At 33.7% G+C, this 17,711-nt stretch overlaps 1 protein-coding gene across 1 annotated transcript; it reads right to left on the bottom strand.

Moving 5' to 3' along the window:
- Positions 1-1,702: 1,702 nt before the first annotated feature.
- LOC128164243 (elongator complex protein 2-like) lies at positions 1,703-13,929 on the bottom strand. Its single transcript, XM_052828012.1, has 19 exons — positions 13,774-13,929; positions 13,059-13,149; positions 12,552-12,631; positions 12,305-12,449; positions 11,797-11,877; positions 10,815-10,891; positions 9,699-9,768; positions 9,143-9,310; positions 8,780-8,976; positions 8,181-8,303; positions 7,186-7,338; positions 6,224-6,415; positions 5,135-5,291; positions 4,763-4,893; positions 3,529-3,721; positions 2,892-3,013; positions 2,547-2,668; positions 2,252-2,359; positions 1,703-2,121 (listed from the first exon to the last, which is right to left on the bottom strand). Exons 1-19 carry the CDS (start codon positions 13,900-13,902, stop codon positions 1,989-1,991), a joined length of 2,472 nt encoding a protein of 823 aa, XP_052683972.1. The 5' UTR covers positions 13,903-13,929; the 3' UTR covers positions 1,703-1,988.
- Positions 13,930-17,711: the final 3,782 nt, after the last annotated feature.

Here is a 17,711-nt window from a genome sequence, read left to right as displayed (position 1 = left end):
AGAAGACTGTTTATATAAAAAAGACGCGCATTTCTGAGAAGTAGCAATTATCCTCCATATCATTCTTTATGGAAAGCTATATTTAAATTTTAGAACATTAATCACCATCTGTTGTCTCTCCTTAATGTCCCTCCTCTCTATTTCTGCCGTTTTATTTATTTCTTCCGTCATTATGAACTTTCACTTATTCCACCAGTTTTGTTGTAAAACTACAACATATGCTTTCTAGGGAGTATCATGTACATTATATATTTATAAAATTAAATATATAAATCAAACAAAGATTGTAAATGTATATATACGAACTGTTATCAAATACTTAATGTGTTATTCTACAACATCACAGACACCAATCATCATTTATTAATGCTAGTTAAATTGAAGTTGACATATCTCATTAGCTAAAAAGTGCATTTAAAAGCGTTTATGAAATGTATTTACTGTCAAAACTGTCGTAGCGGCCACTTGAAACTAGCAGCCACTTTTGCCCCACCCCCCCCCCCCCCGACGGGTTTCTTTCTATACTCGCTCTGAAATAAGCAGCCACTCGCGGAACGCGGCCAGCCAATTTACCAACCGACCGCGTAATTACACTGTATTTAATATGTATATGCATTGAATATATTTGTAGGCGGACTGGGTTTTTTTTAAAACTGTTCAGAACTGCTTCGTATAGATTTCAATCTTGCAGTTTCCATGCTAAAAAGTACAGTACTATAGTGGCTGCAATTGGGATATCACTGCCAGCAACTATAGTGACTGTCTCGGGTTTGATAAAATAGATATCCTACTTACAACCATTTAATAAGTGTATAATATTCAAAAGGGAGTGTGTGTATATATATATATATATATATATATATATATATATATATATATATATATATATATATATATATATATATATATACACACACACACACACACACACACACACACACACACACACACACACACCGGTATTTCACCAGCTGTTCACTGCAATGCTCAATATTCATTTCAGATTATATAGGCGTACAGGTTGTTGTCCTTTAAAAAAGGACTGCAATACGTGGACCATATGCATGTGTTTCAAACGGAAACGTGAAAGCCTCGCTTCATTAGCCGTTTTCTTACTGTAATTGTTAAACTATACGTTCATGTATGCGTCGGTTTTGTATAAATGATTTCTTCATTCATAGCTTACCTCTGCAGAAATCATAACCTAAGTACGGTATATGTGAGATTTCTGTGATTTATTCTGTGAGCATTTATTGTTTATATTTACATCTTTCTTTTAACTTATTAATAAATTGAGTATAAAAAGTCTGGCATCATCATGATTATTTCGTGCAGATTTAGATCGCCGTAGGTTACGACCAATCGATGAACAGGGCGTGTCGATTTCAGTCCTGTCAGTTTCCTAGATTTCGACCAATCGATAAACGGGGCGTGTAGATTTCAGTCTGGCTGTTTCTATAAAGCTATGAATTGAGTACAAGTTTCCGTTAGAAGTAGAGGGAATCATACTTGGTAGATGTAAATATATAGCAATAAACATCTTTCGTTGACAACTTCCAAAATTCATTAAAATGGATAAATAGTCGAACATGAACTATCAGACTGATGATAAACACCTGTCAAAAGTGACTAAAAATGCTAACAAAAGAAAAAATAATATAAACTTTAAAAATAACAAAAGTACTGCCCAAATAGTTTGATGCAACTTTAATCAAAGTTGATTAAAAATGTTTAATGTTACATTTTTGTCTAAATGTGCAGACAAAAAACTGGAGATACTGGACAAAAGTATAGCCAGTGATCCATATCAACCGTATTTTCAGATGTCTATGGCAATCATTTTGAACTTAAAATCTTTCAGCATCAATGCTTTTAAAAGTCATATAAAACATATTATTTGATTTATTTATATCATTTATTCAGTTTGTACAATAAATGAAATTGCAAATACTTTGTACAAAAAGTTAACGTAACATAATTTATTGCATTCATAATTTAGTGATATCTGTCCTGTATAGTTTGACACAATGATCCAAACTGCAGCTAGCAATTTCCTGTATTTTCTTGTCTTTTAGTTGAGGAGAGAAGCGAATCCTCTTTACAGTTAGATGGTGAGATTGCCTGTAAACGAAAACAGTATGTATTTGTTACCTCCTGCACCCATAAACACTGCCACTGGTTATTAGTCTCATTAATACAGTAATATTTACTCTTAAAACATAAAAACTTGAATTGTTTAATTGTCTAATACCTTTGATCCAGCTCTGCTAAGAGAACCCATCCGCTTGATTTATCAGCAGTATGTTTCCAGGTATAGAGTGTGATTCTCCCATTGTCAAGACCAGCTGCAAGCAAGTGCCTACAATGGGAATGCAACATTCAGAACAATTTGAAAATGCGCTCAAAGTTTCACATTGAAAACCCTGCAGTAAAATGAAGCATACATCTTCTGCAAATCCACCGCCATGCCTATTACCTGCTATTACAAAATAAAATACAAACACACAGAGTTTAATTAGAGTATTGACCTCAGATGATGACCTCACCTGTTTTCGGTCAGGAGGTAACTGGAGACATCAATGGCAGTGACTGAGTCAGGGAGTGTCACGGAGTCGACCGACTGACAGTCACCACCCTCACACAGACCCGGGTTCTGCCACACGATGATCTGCAAAGCAGCAAAGTACAGGTATCATTATTAAATGGCATATGCATTGTAAAACATCAAAAAATTGTGAAATAGTTGCAAAAGAACAACTACCTTGATCACATACCAAATAAATACTGTAGAATCATTTGCACTCTAGACAACCTCATAATATAATGTTTTAAAACACCTCTCTCCCTCAGGTTAAAAAAAAATTCAGAGATATCAAGTACATGTATATCACCTTTTTGTCCCTTGATGCTGTGAAGAAATGTTCATCATTCGGACTCCAGGCACACGACCAAATGATTCTTGTGTGGACTGCCGTTTTCTTGTCTGTTCCAGTCAATTTACTGAAAAGGGGATCTGTCATAAAAAAGATATAAAGTAAACAAAACTTTCAAATAGGAAGACCAAGGGCCTTTAGGTCTTTTAAGCAATTCTTTTTCAGTACTCTACAACACTTCTATGAACAATGAAATAATATCATCTCAATTCATGGGGAAAAAAAGATGGGTGTGTTTACATATGACATTATAAATAGTAAATTAAGTGGGGAAAGAGTAACTGTTGCGCACATTTTTATGTATGTGCATTTCATGAAAAAGTCAATGATCTTATTTAGCATGTACTGTATTTATCATTAATACCTTGCTGTATTTTTTTGTAAAACACTGTTATCTCTAAATTTGAAGAAATTTAAAAATCAAATAATGGCTGAGAGCCTTGGGTTAAGAAATTACATGTATGATCAAGGATATACAGGCAAATGTACATGTGTAAAAATACAGATTTTCTCCCACCAAAACTCTCAACATCCATCATGCTGATTCTTATTTTAATGGTATCTAATCACAGTACCATAGTTCAGCAATAAGTACCTGACTCTGGTTGATCTGCTGTTTTCTTCCTGTAAACTGCCCACGTTCTGTCCCTGGACACAGACAACAGGAAGTTACCATTATGTGAAAATGCCATCTGAGTGACAGTGAGTGTGTGGCTATGCAGGGAACATAACTGTGTCCAGTCAACAGTATCCCACAAGATGATGCCTGCAAAGTCTGCTTTAGCAGCCTGTAAAAAATAAACAAGAGGACCAGGGGTTACATTGTTCATCTGAGCAACAATGGCCAATCAAATCAGCATTACAGTATCAAATATCAAAATATCTTGACAATTTAGTACAGTAGATCTTCCACAAAAAGTTAAAAAATCTTCCGCTATTTATACACATATTTCTACAGTAAATACCCAGCCCTTTTGCTGTTTTTGGATTTGTGAGAAGATTTTTCTCTGAAATGTTTAACCCCAGCCTCCTTATGGCCCCACTTTTCTCCAGGGAATCCTGATTTAAAACTTTTGTCTGCACAACCTGTGTTTTCACACAAGTTTCAGTTTTTTTAGCTGATTGCTTTTCCAGAAGATTTTTATCAATTTTTCTATCTTAAAAACTTGATACCCCCTCCCCCATTGTGGCTGAACCCTACCTCTGGGAAGCATAATGTATACAGGGAAATATTTGCCCAAGTTTATTTCGCCCCTTTAAAGATAACTGCTTCTGGGTGAATTCAAGACGGGGCGAAACTTTTTGCAATTGTAGAAAGGCAAAAATTAAACGGGGCGAAAAATAACCCTGTAATTATACAGTAATTTGAACTACATGTAATTTGAATCTACACTACATGAGGATGCTTAGCCACAAGTTACAACTTTTCTGGCTGATATAGGTGTGAAAAGAAAATTTTTGAAGATTTTTCTGTTTATCTTTCTATGTAAAAATTTGACCCCCATTGTGGCCCCACCCTACCCCTAGTGATCATGATTTGAACAAACTTGAATCTACACTACCCCTGGATGCTTCCATACAAGTTAAAACTTTTCTGACCAATTGGTATTTGAGAAGAAGATTTTTAAAGATTTCCTCTATATAATCCTATTTAAATATTTATTCCCCCACTGTTGACCCACCTTAACCTCGAGGACAATGATTTTAACAGACTTGAATCTATGCTACCTCAAGATGCTTCCACACAAGTTTGAGCCTTGAAAATATATGAAAAAAAGACTATAGTCCCCCTGATTTGTTAATTATGTACATCATTTATGTACATGTACCTTGCAGGCTGAGGCCAGAACTTTTCCACTTGGATCACACGCCAAAGAGAAGATCTCGTATCCATGACCATACAGCTTCTGGGTCTCTGGCCACAGAGTGTTTTGTAAAAGCTGTTCCTCTGTAGGGGGCTCTGTAAAATCAAAGATTTCATCAATCTGAATAAGTACATTTAATATACATTTATACTGACATCTGCCATTTATTTTTTTTTAACACAAATTTGTTGTGCTGTAAAATCTATTTGTGACACCAGTGATATTTCAAGTGAAGCCTACTGATGAAAGAAGGTACAGGTATCTAAGAAAAGTATTTAAAAGTTTTTATGTACATGTACATTTTAACATTTGAGTTTTGATGTATATTCATCTGACCTGTGAGAGTCATTGGAGTGAAGTAGACCTCAGGATACTGATCATTGGGGTGGGGCTGCAGCTCCCTGTCATCTGGAACCCTCTCCTCGGTAAATACCGCTTTGTTGGACAGTCCCAGAGCAGGGACACTAGCGCCCTCAGGCCGATTCTGAGCTTCCTGTCCAAGGCAAATTCATATCACAACTGTTAAAAATGTTCATGAAATATATGAGGTCAGGTACCTGTGCATTATACACAGCTTTGAAAATCTATGCCGATGTTACAGAAATACCAATCCCAACCCCAACCAATAAATGTGTAAAAAAAAAAAAAACAGCCAGCCAAAAGTTTAGTTTTAGGTTGACAAATATCTAAGCTCTGAATTTATCTATAAAAATTAACTCTGTCTAAAGAGCATGAAAATCATTTGTCAAGCAAGTTTTTGGTTTTTTTAATTTTAAGTTTGTGTAGTTTAGTTGGTTTGAACTGGGGTCTATTGGATTTAAATTTGCGGACTGCCACCTGTTCCACTGGATCAAGTTCGCTTAAATGTAATGGGCATTTAAATTGTTTTGTTATGTTCTTGAGATTAAGGGCACTATTCTGTTTATCCTATAGCTAGTAATTTGCAGGTATTTGGCTTAGGGTTATATAATTTCTGGAATCAGTAATTATAACCACTTGACAAAAGTTAGCCAATGACTTACAAGTTTTCGTTAATTTTTTACTTTTAATTATGATTCTATTTTCAGAGATTTTGTATGACTTTTGTTTAATATGTCCAATCCACTGGAGCTGTTTAAATAAACAGTTTTTCCCCTCGGAAACCTGTACCACTTCATTTCAACTTCAATTATATGGATGCCATTGGCACTCCTTTGGATTCTATGATTGTTGTTTAGTCTGACAGCTAACTACGTCTTATCCAATTTTTCATGGCCGTGGGTTTTTTGCATACGAACAGGAAATAATTCATGTTTTGCTGAGCGAATGGAGAAAAAGGGGAAAGAAAAGCGTGAAATAGGAATGGGTAGCTTTAAGTGAATATACTGACCTAAAAATTCAAGCAAAACAATATTCTCAAATGTAGAAATTAATAAATAATCTTACCTCTTTCTGAAGTTCTGTTTTTAGCTCTTTACCACAAAGGGAACAAAAATTCTCAATGAAATTCCTGGGGGCCTCAAATGCTCTTATGACTTTTTCATCTGCCCCTGAAGCAAACTTATAGCGATTGATGACAGCTAAACATTGTAGATCATATCCATGGACCTGTGGTCGGGCAATCTCATACCAAATTTCCTGCACAAAATGAAATAATATTGAGTAATCTTTGGTGGATGATGAAGAAAAGAAACTACAAATTTAAAGTGGTATTTTTCAACTCTTTTATATATTAAATTTTAGCCAATTGATACATAAATCATAAATATTCCATGCTATTACAATAAAATATTACAATAAAATGCTCTTATATATTAACCCTAAATATTTTTATCTTTTGAGTTTATTTGCAAGTTCAAAGATTAAGAGTACTTTGGAAGGCTTTGGATTGTCATTATTAAAATATTTTATCTCAAATAAAAATATGTGCATGTTGAAAATGCTTTTTAATTTTGTAATATTTCTCATCAAACCTCAAGTGTTAGTGATATGAAATTTAACAAATTTACCGGCAATTATACATCAATAAATTGTCCATTTCCAAGTTTTGAAAAAAAGTGAATGCGTTTTAATGATGTCTTGAATATATCTGTAGAGTGTGCATCATTTCCAATTGTATATGTCACTGCAAACATACTACATTTCAATATGCTAGAGCTGAAGTTAGCTAACCTGGTTATACATGTAAGACTAATATTTTTCTGAATTCAAACAGGAATATCATGAATTCAAGAATATAAGAAACAAAACCAAATGCATGTATGTTTGAACTATATTAAAGCATTATATACCTTATATCAGATAATGTTTTTCATAATTACCTAAAATATAAGTCCATGGGCATTATAAGTAATACAGTTAACTTAGTCTACCTCCCCTTGAAAATCATATTTCCCTAGCATACATACCTTTCCTTGTTTGTATGTTGTGGGAGCATGTAACCGCGTGGTTTGGTCTTTAGAAACAGACAACACAAACTGACCACCGGTGTCCCAGCTCAGATCCTCCACCTCATCAAAGTGGCCACTTCCTGTCACCACTGGTCGCCACTGCTTACCTTCCTTAGAAGAAAAATTTTACTGTTATGACTGGGAGATACATGTAAATAAAAAATGCTTAATGTATAGCTACCAAATCCAAATGATCCATTTAATTCAAGTTAATATCCCCAACATTTACATTCACACTCTGTAAAAGATATTGTTCCTTATGTCCACTTGAGGTACTGTGAAAATACTCACAAATGATACCCTCCACTAAGAAAATATCAAAACTGAAGTATTTCTTTATTAGAAAATAAGGGACTCTTCTTTTCCTTATAGTGACATTGAACTAGCAAAACTGACCAAAGCTCAAGTCAGGACATATTTAGAGGTCAAAAGCAATCTTTGTGTCAAATTTTAGCTTCTAATCATTTAACATCCCTATAGGTAATAAGCAATGTTTATGTGAAATAGGAACTTCCTTTGTTTCTCCATAAAAAAGATACGGACTAGACACAGATTTTTTGCACTTTTCCTACCAGTGACCATGACCTTGCCCAAATGACCTTGGGTCAAAGTCATGTCACACACACAGGACATAAGCAATGTTTGTGTAAAGTAAGAACTTCCCATGTTCTCCATAAAAAAGAAATGAACCAGACCTGAATTTTGCACAGTCAGACAGATGGACAGACAGAGAAGGTGATTCCTATATATCCCCCCCCCCAAAAAAAAACTTTGTTTGTGGGGGGTATAATTATGACTTCCTTTACACATATTAATCCAATTTCACTAGCACAAGAGCATAATAGCTACACACATTTCAAATACCTTTTAAGGTAATAATTGAACAAAAGGAAAAGGTTAAAGAGACAAATTATAAAATTAGGTTTGCTAGGTTACAAGTGATGAATTCAAACCTCATCCAAGGACCACTGATGGAATGCGCCTTGATAACCATGGGCGATGATAGACCTTCCATCCGGTGCAAACATTCCCCCGTATAATCCCAGGGTATTTCCACCGACCTCTCCCACCCGCATCTGTCAATCAAATTATTGCTTTTAACAAGTTGCATTACTGTGGAATCATTAGATTTCATGGTGGCTCAATTTTCGTGGAATTTGTTGGAACCTTTCATCCATGAATTAACATCCTCCACAAATTAATAAATTAGGGTTTTAAAATCATATTTCCTTATGTTGGTATAAGAGAATACAGGAAATTACGTCCCCATGAACCTGTAAAATTTAAGGAATCCATGACAATTGGCCTCAACAAATTTAAATGATTCCACAGTACTAATAAAATTTAATCAAAGCAATTTACTTACATGCATGCAATGATTGAATGGCTCACCATAAAAAAGCTATTTGATTTAAATATTTACTTCCAGAACTCTGAATATTTTCATAGCAATACTTAGACAATTTTCATCTACAGAAAAATATCCATAATTCTTTTAGGTATAATAAGCAACAATACATGTACTGACATTGAACTTGGCAAAACTACTGACTTGTTCAATCCATACTCCAGAATCCAGATCTGGCATCCAGGTAATCATTGTTTTGTCCATTGAGGCTGACAGCAATCTCATTGGCTGATGATTGGAGGTTTCCATGACCACAGGGAGTTGCCACCGTATACTATAGATCCAGTTTTCATGTCCACTTAAAACTGATTCCAATCTTACAGCAAACATGTGTTTTTTTTCTATTAAAATTAAAACACAAAAATTATTCAGTATGGTAACTCAAATAGATACATGTAAAAGAAGACTGCAACATATTTACAAATTGAAGAATTAAGTACTACTGCAGTAGTAACAATAATACTTTGATAATAATTTTGAATTCCCCTCTGGTAGTCAGAACTGTACCTTTGTGTGTAAAGCTGAAAGTGTTTTCTCTCATTTTTATTTCTTCGTCTATAGACAGCTGTTTAACAGATTTGATGACATCATCAATTCCAGCCTGTCGGGATGACAGCCTCCAGATTCTGATGAGGTAATCCTGACCAGCACTTGCCAACATAATATCACCACCATCTTTTAAAACAATACCAAAGAATTAAAATACAATAACATATTATACATTAAGTTTAAGACATGAAATATTTACTTAAACCTCTCTAATGCAACATATGTAGGGTAACTGCAGTCCAATTGAAGTTAAATTTCTAGATTTCAATCATCAATGTGAACTATCGAGAAAAGAATTTCTGTATCTAAACCAACTTTATTTTGCATTTTACTGGTATTAAGCTTGTTTAACATGATTTTCACAAACAGATTATATGATATGAATATTAAATGTCTTTGCCAACAAGCAGAGGCTGTTGGAAGCTGCACTTTTATAACATCTACAGGGACCATTTTAAAGTTGTTGTCCACTTCATCTTTAGGTGAGGCATCGAAAAACACATGACATGATTACCTTCCACACAGAAGTCCACCGCTCTCACCCAGTCCTCATGACCTTGTAGAGATATGACCTTGGAGAAAGTCTACAAATTTACAAAAAACATAAAATATCATATATTGTATGCAAGAAAAGTAAGCATTAATTCAATAGGAATTCCAGGAGATTTGTTTAAGATTATTACCAAAAAAATTAAGTTTCAAAATAAATGTTAATCTTACTAAAAGGTAAAACTAAGCATGTTTCTTCATTACAACGAAAAATACAACGAAAAAAATCCCAGATATTATATGACTGAATCAAGTAATATGCATTGGTGTCGCGACCGGGGGGCTGGGGGGAGGGGATGACCTTAAATTTCATCAAGTAACCTTAGGTCAGGGTCATGCTGCATCCAAGACATTATAATTCAAATTATAATCCAAATTATAATTGGGTGCCAGCACAAACCAGGCAATCACAATAATTCACAAAATATTATATTTCGGATATGATAGCAAACCGTCGCTTTGTGTGTCCATTGTCCATTGTTTACTTGCCTTGACTGATAGCCTATTATGATGTCATTTTGTTTTGGAGTCAAAAAGATTTATTTATGTCACCGTTTACAAATCAATGAATCAGAAGTAGTTTATTGAAATATATAATAAAAATATTGACCAATTAATATTTCTGGAACGAGCTAGTATTACAATTATTGACTATTCGTCTATATTGAGTAATAAAGTGAGAATATACTACTGAATATAACAATAAACAAGTGAAAAGCTGTCAATGTGACAGCAAATCGGTTTTTCTTTTATGTGAACTGTATCCATAATCCATGTCAACCCGTATCCAGTGAAATGGAGTACCCTAAAGCAATATTTTGCACAAAAATTACTAAGTTTCAAAAGCTTCTGTTGGAAAACCCGGTTAAAAATATTAAATAGTTCTAACCTTGTTTTGGGATAGTAAACAGTTTTGATTCAATCAAATTCATATTTATTATGACCATAACCTTGTTACTTGATGACCTTGAATCAGGATCTTTTGAAAATTGAAATATTATCAGACTATGGAATATCCAATCGTTTGAACAAACAAGTTTGCCATATGTTTCTTTTAAATAACAAAGATAGCTTGCAATACCTGAAAAATCTTGAAGTCATCTTGTAAGGCATATATATGAACCTTGTGGTCATCACATCCACAGGCCAAGAGAGGGACTGGAAAATTGAAAATAACAAAATGTTGCAAGCATTTAAATTTATAGTAAAAAATAAATGTTTTTCATATATTAGTGTGGTATCAAGTTACTTGGCAAAAAAGGCACTAAAATTACCACTGTCAAATTAAAAAATATGAGAACTATAGGAGAACATGGAGAGGAGAGTGATAGTATTTCATTAAATTATTTTTATTCTACAAAAGATGAAGTTCATCTGGGGGGGGGGGGGGGGGGGGGTTTATTTACCGAAGATGAAGTTCACCTGAGTATTAAAGTTCACTAATTTTAAAGACCTGACTTAAAAATCGTAACATTGATATATGGAAACCTTGTATCATTATGAATTCATTGGTATATATATAAATGGTTTGAACTTGTTTTATTGAAATTAATCAAATGGATCGGAACAAGTTCTAACTGCTTACTAATTCTTCTCTGCAAAAGATATAATTATGGTATATAAATGTCCGATATATGTTTGAAAAATTAAACTCCAGCTGTTTTAGTTCATCTGAAATAGGTTTACCTGTAAAGGAGTCCTAAGTAAATGTGTTAAGAATTTGTGTAAAAAATTGGCATTACAGGGGTAAAGAGTTAAAAAAAATTTGAAATTAATTTTTATTGATATTGGATTGGCAGTACAGTTTTTTTTTGTATGTTGAAAAAAGAATTTAAAACTTACAGAATTGCAAACTTTACTGAAGCTTTCTTTTGTTCAAAATGAGCAGGAGTGAAGCAGTTATTATAACTTACTACATGTATTCCCCGGTTATATGACAATCTGTTACTCGGTCACCTAATGAAATACATGCATTTCCAAATTTGGCATGACATATCTGTAAACAGTTATTGTATATTGTCAATGTGTGCTAATGCATTGTTTTATAGTATATGGAATATTACCTTCCTCAGATGGTAGACAAACAAGAGAGATGTCAAGAACAAAACCAGAGCCAAAACTGATGCTTTGCAAGGGGGAGAACTCTAAAAAATTAATGTGAAAGGTACAGAATCATAAATTAATCATATATTAATTAAAATAAGAATCTTCACACAATCTGAAAAATAATAAATTGGATTTAAAGAATAAGTGCAAACTTAAAAAAAATAAGGTTCAATGCTAATGTATTTCAATATATTTAATTGAATTTCTTAATGTATATTTCAATCTATTTAATTGAATTTCAAATACAAACAAAAATTGACACACATTTAGGCAAAAATTTTCAGTAATACTAGCTGCTTCAAAACTGAATTTTATTTTGTAACAATATAATTTCTTGTTGCACAATTAAATCAAATATTGATTTCGTTTAAACAGATAAAAACACCATAGAAGCTCTTGACATTGTACCTGTAGTTATCATACAGTTACATATTATTAATGTAATATATAATAATACAATCTAACCATTAGTTCCCAAATCCTTCCATATCATAATCTGGGAGTCTGTGGAGCCTGTAACAACGTATGTCACATTCTGATTGGTTAATTCTAATCCATTCACTATTGTGATTGGCCCAGAGTGGAAATCAAGAACAGCTGCTGCTTTGTACTGTGAAAATCAAATTCAAAGATGACTGATCAGAAAAGCTCTGGAGAGCTTAATACGAGAAATCAACACACCTTTATCAAAGTGCATGGCATTATGATTTACCTGACCATCTTTTTCCTTTTTCCATACAATTGCAGTTTTGTCCACAGAGCCCGAAATAAACCGTTCATCACAAAGCTGCCCTGTCAGAACAAAAATTAAGTGTACACGTACATGTATTTATTCAAACATAATTTTTGGCACCTTAATCTCCAAGATTAAAGATCAGATATAGTTTGTAGATCTAAATTACCAGGTATTCAAGATTCCAAGATTTAAAAAAGAAATATTTTAATAGTAAAGATATTATAAATAATATAATTGAATGGGTGATAAAATGAGATAAAATAAATATGAGCCAATTATTGAGAAAAAGGTCTTATGACATAATACCACAGTGCATAGAAAAACTTCATAAACTTCAAAAACATTGCAACATGGAGTTTGTTCAACATAAGATATACCTATTTCTCATTAACACACATATATAAATGTAGTGTTAAAAAATGTATTGAACTTATGAAATAAATAACACAGAAATTTACCAGCTTTCAAGGTGATTATACTTACTGTTCGAATTACTAATCCACTTGACACAATTCACTCGATCAGAATGCTTAATCAGTGTTTGGGATATGGTTCCATGTCCATTTGCATATCCCTGAAACACATGAAGTACCAGTAGGATAATATAAGTTGTACTAGGCAAAATAAACAAGAAATCTGTGAGCCAATGCTCACTATAGTGATCCTCCCAACCCTTCTGATGTGAATGTACAAAAAAGTAAAGTCAGCATTTAACAGGAAGCTGACAGTGAATTTGTTAAAATATGAATCCCACCAATGACCATAAAGCAAGCCACAACAAAAATGTGTTAAAATTTCAAACTGCTGTGATTGATAGTTGCAGAGAAATCTTAGACAAAAAATTTATCTAAAAATTTAGGTTAAAACTAAACAAAGTCGTAACAAAGATGCATACTGACAGTGAAATTAAGGTTTTCCCTCCATATCATTGTCAATTTTCTGAGGAACGTGATTCAGATCAATTCATTACAAATGGTTTTATGAGTACTTTTTTTGACTGTGACAGACGATCATATGTGTTCATTGTGCATTATAAATATATATATATATTGTATAATCTCCCTGTTGCCCTTTGAGGGCCCTTAATTGGTCAATAAAGAGTTCAATTAAATTGAATATTAAAAGTTTCTAAGTATGTGAAAATATTGCATCACGCTGTCACACAACACCTTGTGAAACGTTACGTGGGATATATTACCTCTGGGTAATAAATTGCTACAGCATGACTGGCTCCAAAACAAATCACCCCCGATGACGCCCAATCCAGACAGTGAGGGGTTCTGTTGCAGCCACAGCTGATATAAAACGGCTCTACATCACACATCATGTAGGGGAAAATGTGCAATTGTATTATACCGGATATGATTAGATCGAAACTAAAATATGAGTTAAATCGTACCAATATATCCGGAATAAATATATACCTATGACAATGTAGGTCATGTAACTTTTGATATTGAAATATAAATGCTTTTAAAAATATAAAGTACATGTATTAAAGTATTGATGAGCAGAAGCATAGTTGAGCGAAAAGATTTTATAGCATAAACAAGAGGCCCAATGGGCCACACCGCTCACCTGAGCAACAATGGCTTTTATGGGCGTTCAAAGGATATTGTACCATGTGACCCCTCAGTAAATTGATTAAAAATGAATATCCGAATTTTCACGTATTTTTGCATATACTTAATCTTTGATATATTTACCTTCATGGAATACCATTTTTACCGAAAATAAGATCATATGCAATATAAATAACTAAATTTTCAGTTGGTGTTCACGGTTAACTTCCAGATCCCTTTGTTTTAGCCCCCCCCCCCCCCCCCATCACTTTATAAAACGATTAAAATACATGAGAGCATAGAGGTACATTTTTTCCCTCCGCTACTTGCTACTTATTGTATTTTAGAAAATTCTATATGTGAGAGAAGAAAAGTGTACCTCAATGCACCAGAATGAATGCACTCAATTCCTCAAATTAAAAACATTGAAAAAGTTAATTGGCCTTCTCCATTATAGACAATTGTCATTTACCAGGCATGAACTCATTTCGTATGACCTTTCATATCCTTCTCACTATTGATTGAAGAAAATAAACTTAACTGAAAATGTTGTCACATATTTTAAAGAGCTATAATTCAAATTAATGTATTGGCAGGCATGTCGCTCTATTGTACCAAGGCCCATCCATTATTTTCATTTTCATTAAAAAACAACAAATGTGAACAAACAAAGATGTTTTTTCATTGCAATAATTTTTTAAGAACACCGATAATGCTTTTATACTCATAATAATAATGTGTCAGGCCTATGGAAACTGTTTAAAAAGCATTGTTTCATTTACTTGTGTTCGAAAAACTATCGAATATTTGTGTAGATTTTATGCAATTCATCGTGGAAGAAGGGGCACCAGAAAGTAATTACAGCGTATCACCCTTTTAGCAAGACATTTCTATTGATCAACCAAAATTTCAGTGTCAATCGTTGAATCATAAGCAAGATACATAGCTTGGTTTGAGTCATGTTTTTGTTCACATGAGTTTATTACATTCAACTTAAGAATTTTAAACTGGGTATTTCCTATTCAGCATACCTGAATTTAAAATATAAACAAACTAAAGGATGACCTCAGCTTTGTGTACAAACATATAGTGGCATTGTGCGCAAAACTCTGTATCTTGCTTATAACTCGAAGCTTGACTCTCAGGATAGTAAAATTATGGGAATTTGCAAACAATTAAAACAAGAGAAAACTGCACTAAAACAAAGAGAAAACTCAATTTGTTTTTCATCATATATGTACTTTAGTTAATAAATATATTTTCTAGCAGCGAGAATAATCTCCGTTCAGATTGAAATTGCTGAACATCTTAATAGAACATGTTGCATTAATCAACTATTACGTAGAGATAATACCAAATTACACGCACCACCATAATTTGACCCCCCATGGTGGGCCCACCCTATCCCCTGAAATCATGGTTTGAAAAAACTAGAATGAATCAACATTACCTGAGGATGCTTCCACACAAGTTACAGCTTTTCTGGCCAATTGGTTTTTGAGAAACAAATTTTTAAAGATATTTCACTGTATATTTCACCTCAGGTAAGCTAACAATTACTTATGTCTCTGCTACATGTACACGGAGTGAGTATTTCCATCAGTAATATTAATCTCCGTTTAGACTGAATAGACGAGAAAATACTTACAACTAGCCTAAAACACATTGCAGTAATCAACTATTACGCAAAAACCATACCGTATTACCATTAGAATTTGTATTTTAGTTGTTAAAGTACCGTACCTGTAACAGTAACAGTTTACTTAACAAAATCGGCATTAATGTACTAGTATCTTGCACGTTTCAAATATTCCTTTCGCACGCAAACTGTTCCACAACAACCAAATTCATCTTTGTCAGATTGACCATTTCTTATACGTTCAAAATGGCCGCTTCTTTGTTTCAAAGAGGGTTTTGAGATATGGAATACCGAACCCGAAGTTACACTGATTGACCTTCATTCTCTCTGTCTTAATATCATTTCCGTTAATTACTCAAATTTGAAACATAATTAGCCCTTTATTTTTGCAATTTATATTTTCCTTCCCATAAGGATAATTTATGCTAAACTACGTTGAATTTGACTCAGTAGTTCTTGAGAAGAAGATTTTTAAAAATGCACCCCCCTTTTTCTACAGTTTCAAGGTTTTCTCCGCTTTGAATACAGATCGGTCTTTTATTTCTGCAATTTATATTCGCCCTCCCATAAGGATGCTTTGTGCCAAATTTGGTTGAAATTGAATTAGAGAAGAAGTTCAAAATGTAAAAAGTTTACAGACAGACAGACGAACAGACGGACAAAATGTGATCAGAAAAGCTCACTTGAGTTTTCAACTCAGGTGAGCTAAAAATACGTGAGCTGTTGGTGTACTCCAGACCACCTGAACATGATGCACAGGTTCAGAAGTTTTTATTCCCGGGGAAAGGGGGGTGTCCAACGTATAACTTTGATTACCGGTGGTCCAGTAATGTGAAAAGAAGGAAATTAACAGTGAAATTGAAGATATACATGAAGGAATATGCTACCCCCACCTCCAAAGGGATTAGGATTTTCTCGATTTTTTGGAGAGAAAAAATTTCACTAGTCAAGATTTTTTTAATCAGCCATTTATTTAATTCCCCCCACCACCACTTTTAAAAGTTGAGTGAACCATTCAGAGCCAAGGAGCCATTTCGAGGAGTAAAACAAGGTGACAGTTAAAGTCCTACTCTGTATCTTCAACAAAAACTAAACTTAACATATTTAGATAGGCCTATTTAATTCCCATAAGGATTTGAGGTTTAAGTTGAACCAAAAAAACAACTTTTGTTGTCATATGATCTTTGAACAATTGAACAAAATCTTATCTTCTAACTCAGGAAAACGTCATTTCTACAGTAAAATATTTAATTATATATAGTATATTATTAAGTTGCACTACATGCTTTATGCAGAGAAAACAGTTCCAGGGACTATGAAGAACTGTATAAAATTGTCTTGCATGCTATAGCCTTTATGTTATAATATTCTTTTGTCAGTCATTTGATTTCATTTTGACCATATGCCAACATGGTGATGTCAATAAACCATTGTAATTCACATTGAATTGAAAACGGTGATACGTGACTGCAGTACATATACATGGACGATACATAGCATTGTGTTCATAAGAAATATTACACATTAACTGAAACCCCTTTGAAAAAGCAAAAAAAAGGAGAGAGAGAGAGAGAGAGAGAGAGAGAGAGAGAGAGAGAGAGAGAGAGAGAGAGAGAGAGAGAGAGCATACAATGTTCTTGGGTATTATTAAACGGCCTTATTTCCTCATCAAAATCTCAAAAATTCAGAAGCTTTTTGAAGCCCCCCCCCCCCCTTTCTGAACAAACAATGTTCTTGGGAATTATTAATGGCCTCCAACCCTCTGCCTCTGAAAAAATATCCCGGGCCGCAAGTGTACCTAAATTTCTCCTTAACTACTCCATCCTCCCTTTTAAAAATTTCTGAATCCGCGCCTGTAATAAGCTTCTCAGTTGAGATCGATTGTAAAATCTACAAACTTATTCATAGCGTTTACATCAGGGAAGTCCCCTGTAA

This window comes from Crassostrea angulata, chromosome 9, assembly GCF_025612915.1.
Source record: "Crassostrea angulata isolate pt1a10 chromosome 9, ASM2561291v2, whole genome shotgun sequence".
NCBI classification, from domain to species: domain Eukaryota; kingdom Metazoa; phylum Mollusca; class Bivalvia; order Ostreida; family Ostreidae; genus Magallana; species Magallana angulata.
This window is presented reverse-complemented; position numbering and strand designations above follow the sequence as displayed.

Bases quoted from the DNA above. Each gene is read 5' to 3' on its own strand.
- LOC128164243 (XM_052828012.1), bottom strand. From the start codon at position 13,902: ATGATGTGTGATGTAGAGCCGTTTTATATCAGCTGTGGCTGCAACAGA. The intron at 9,311-9,698 runs GTAATCATGTCA...TTGTTTTAAAAG, and splicing joins GGTGGACTTCTGTGTGGAAG to ATGGTGGTGATATTATGTTG. The intron at 7,339-8,180 runs GTTTGAATTCAT...TTTTCTTCTAAG, and splicing joins ATCAGTGGTCCTTGGATGAG to GAAGGTAAGCAGTGGCGACC.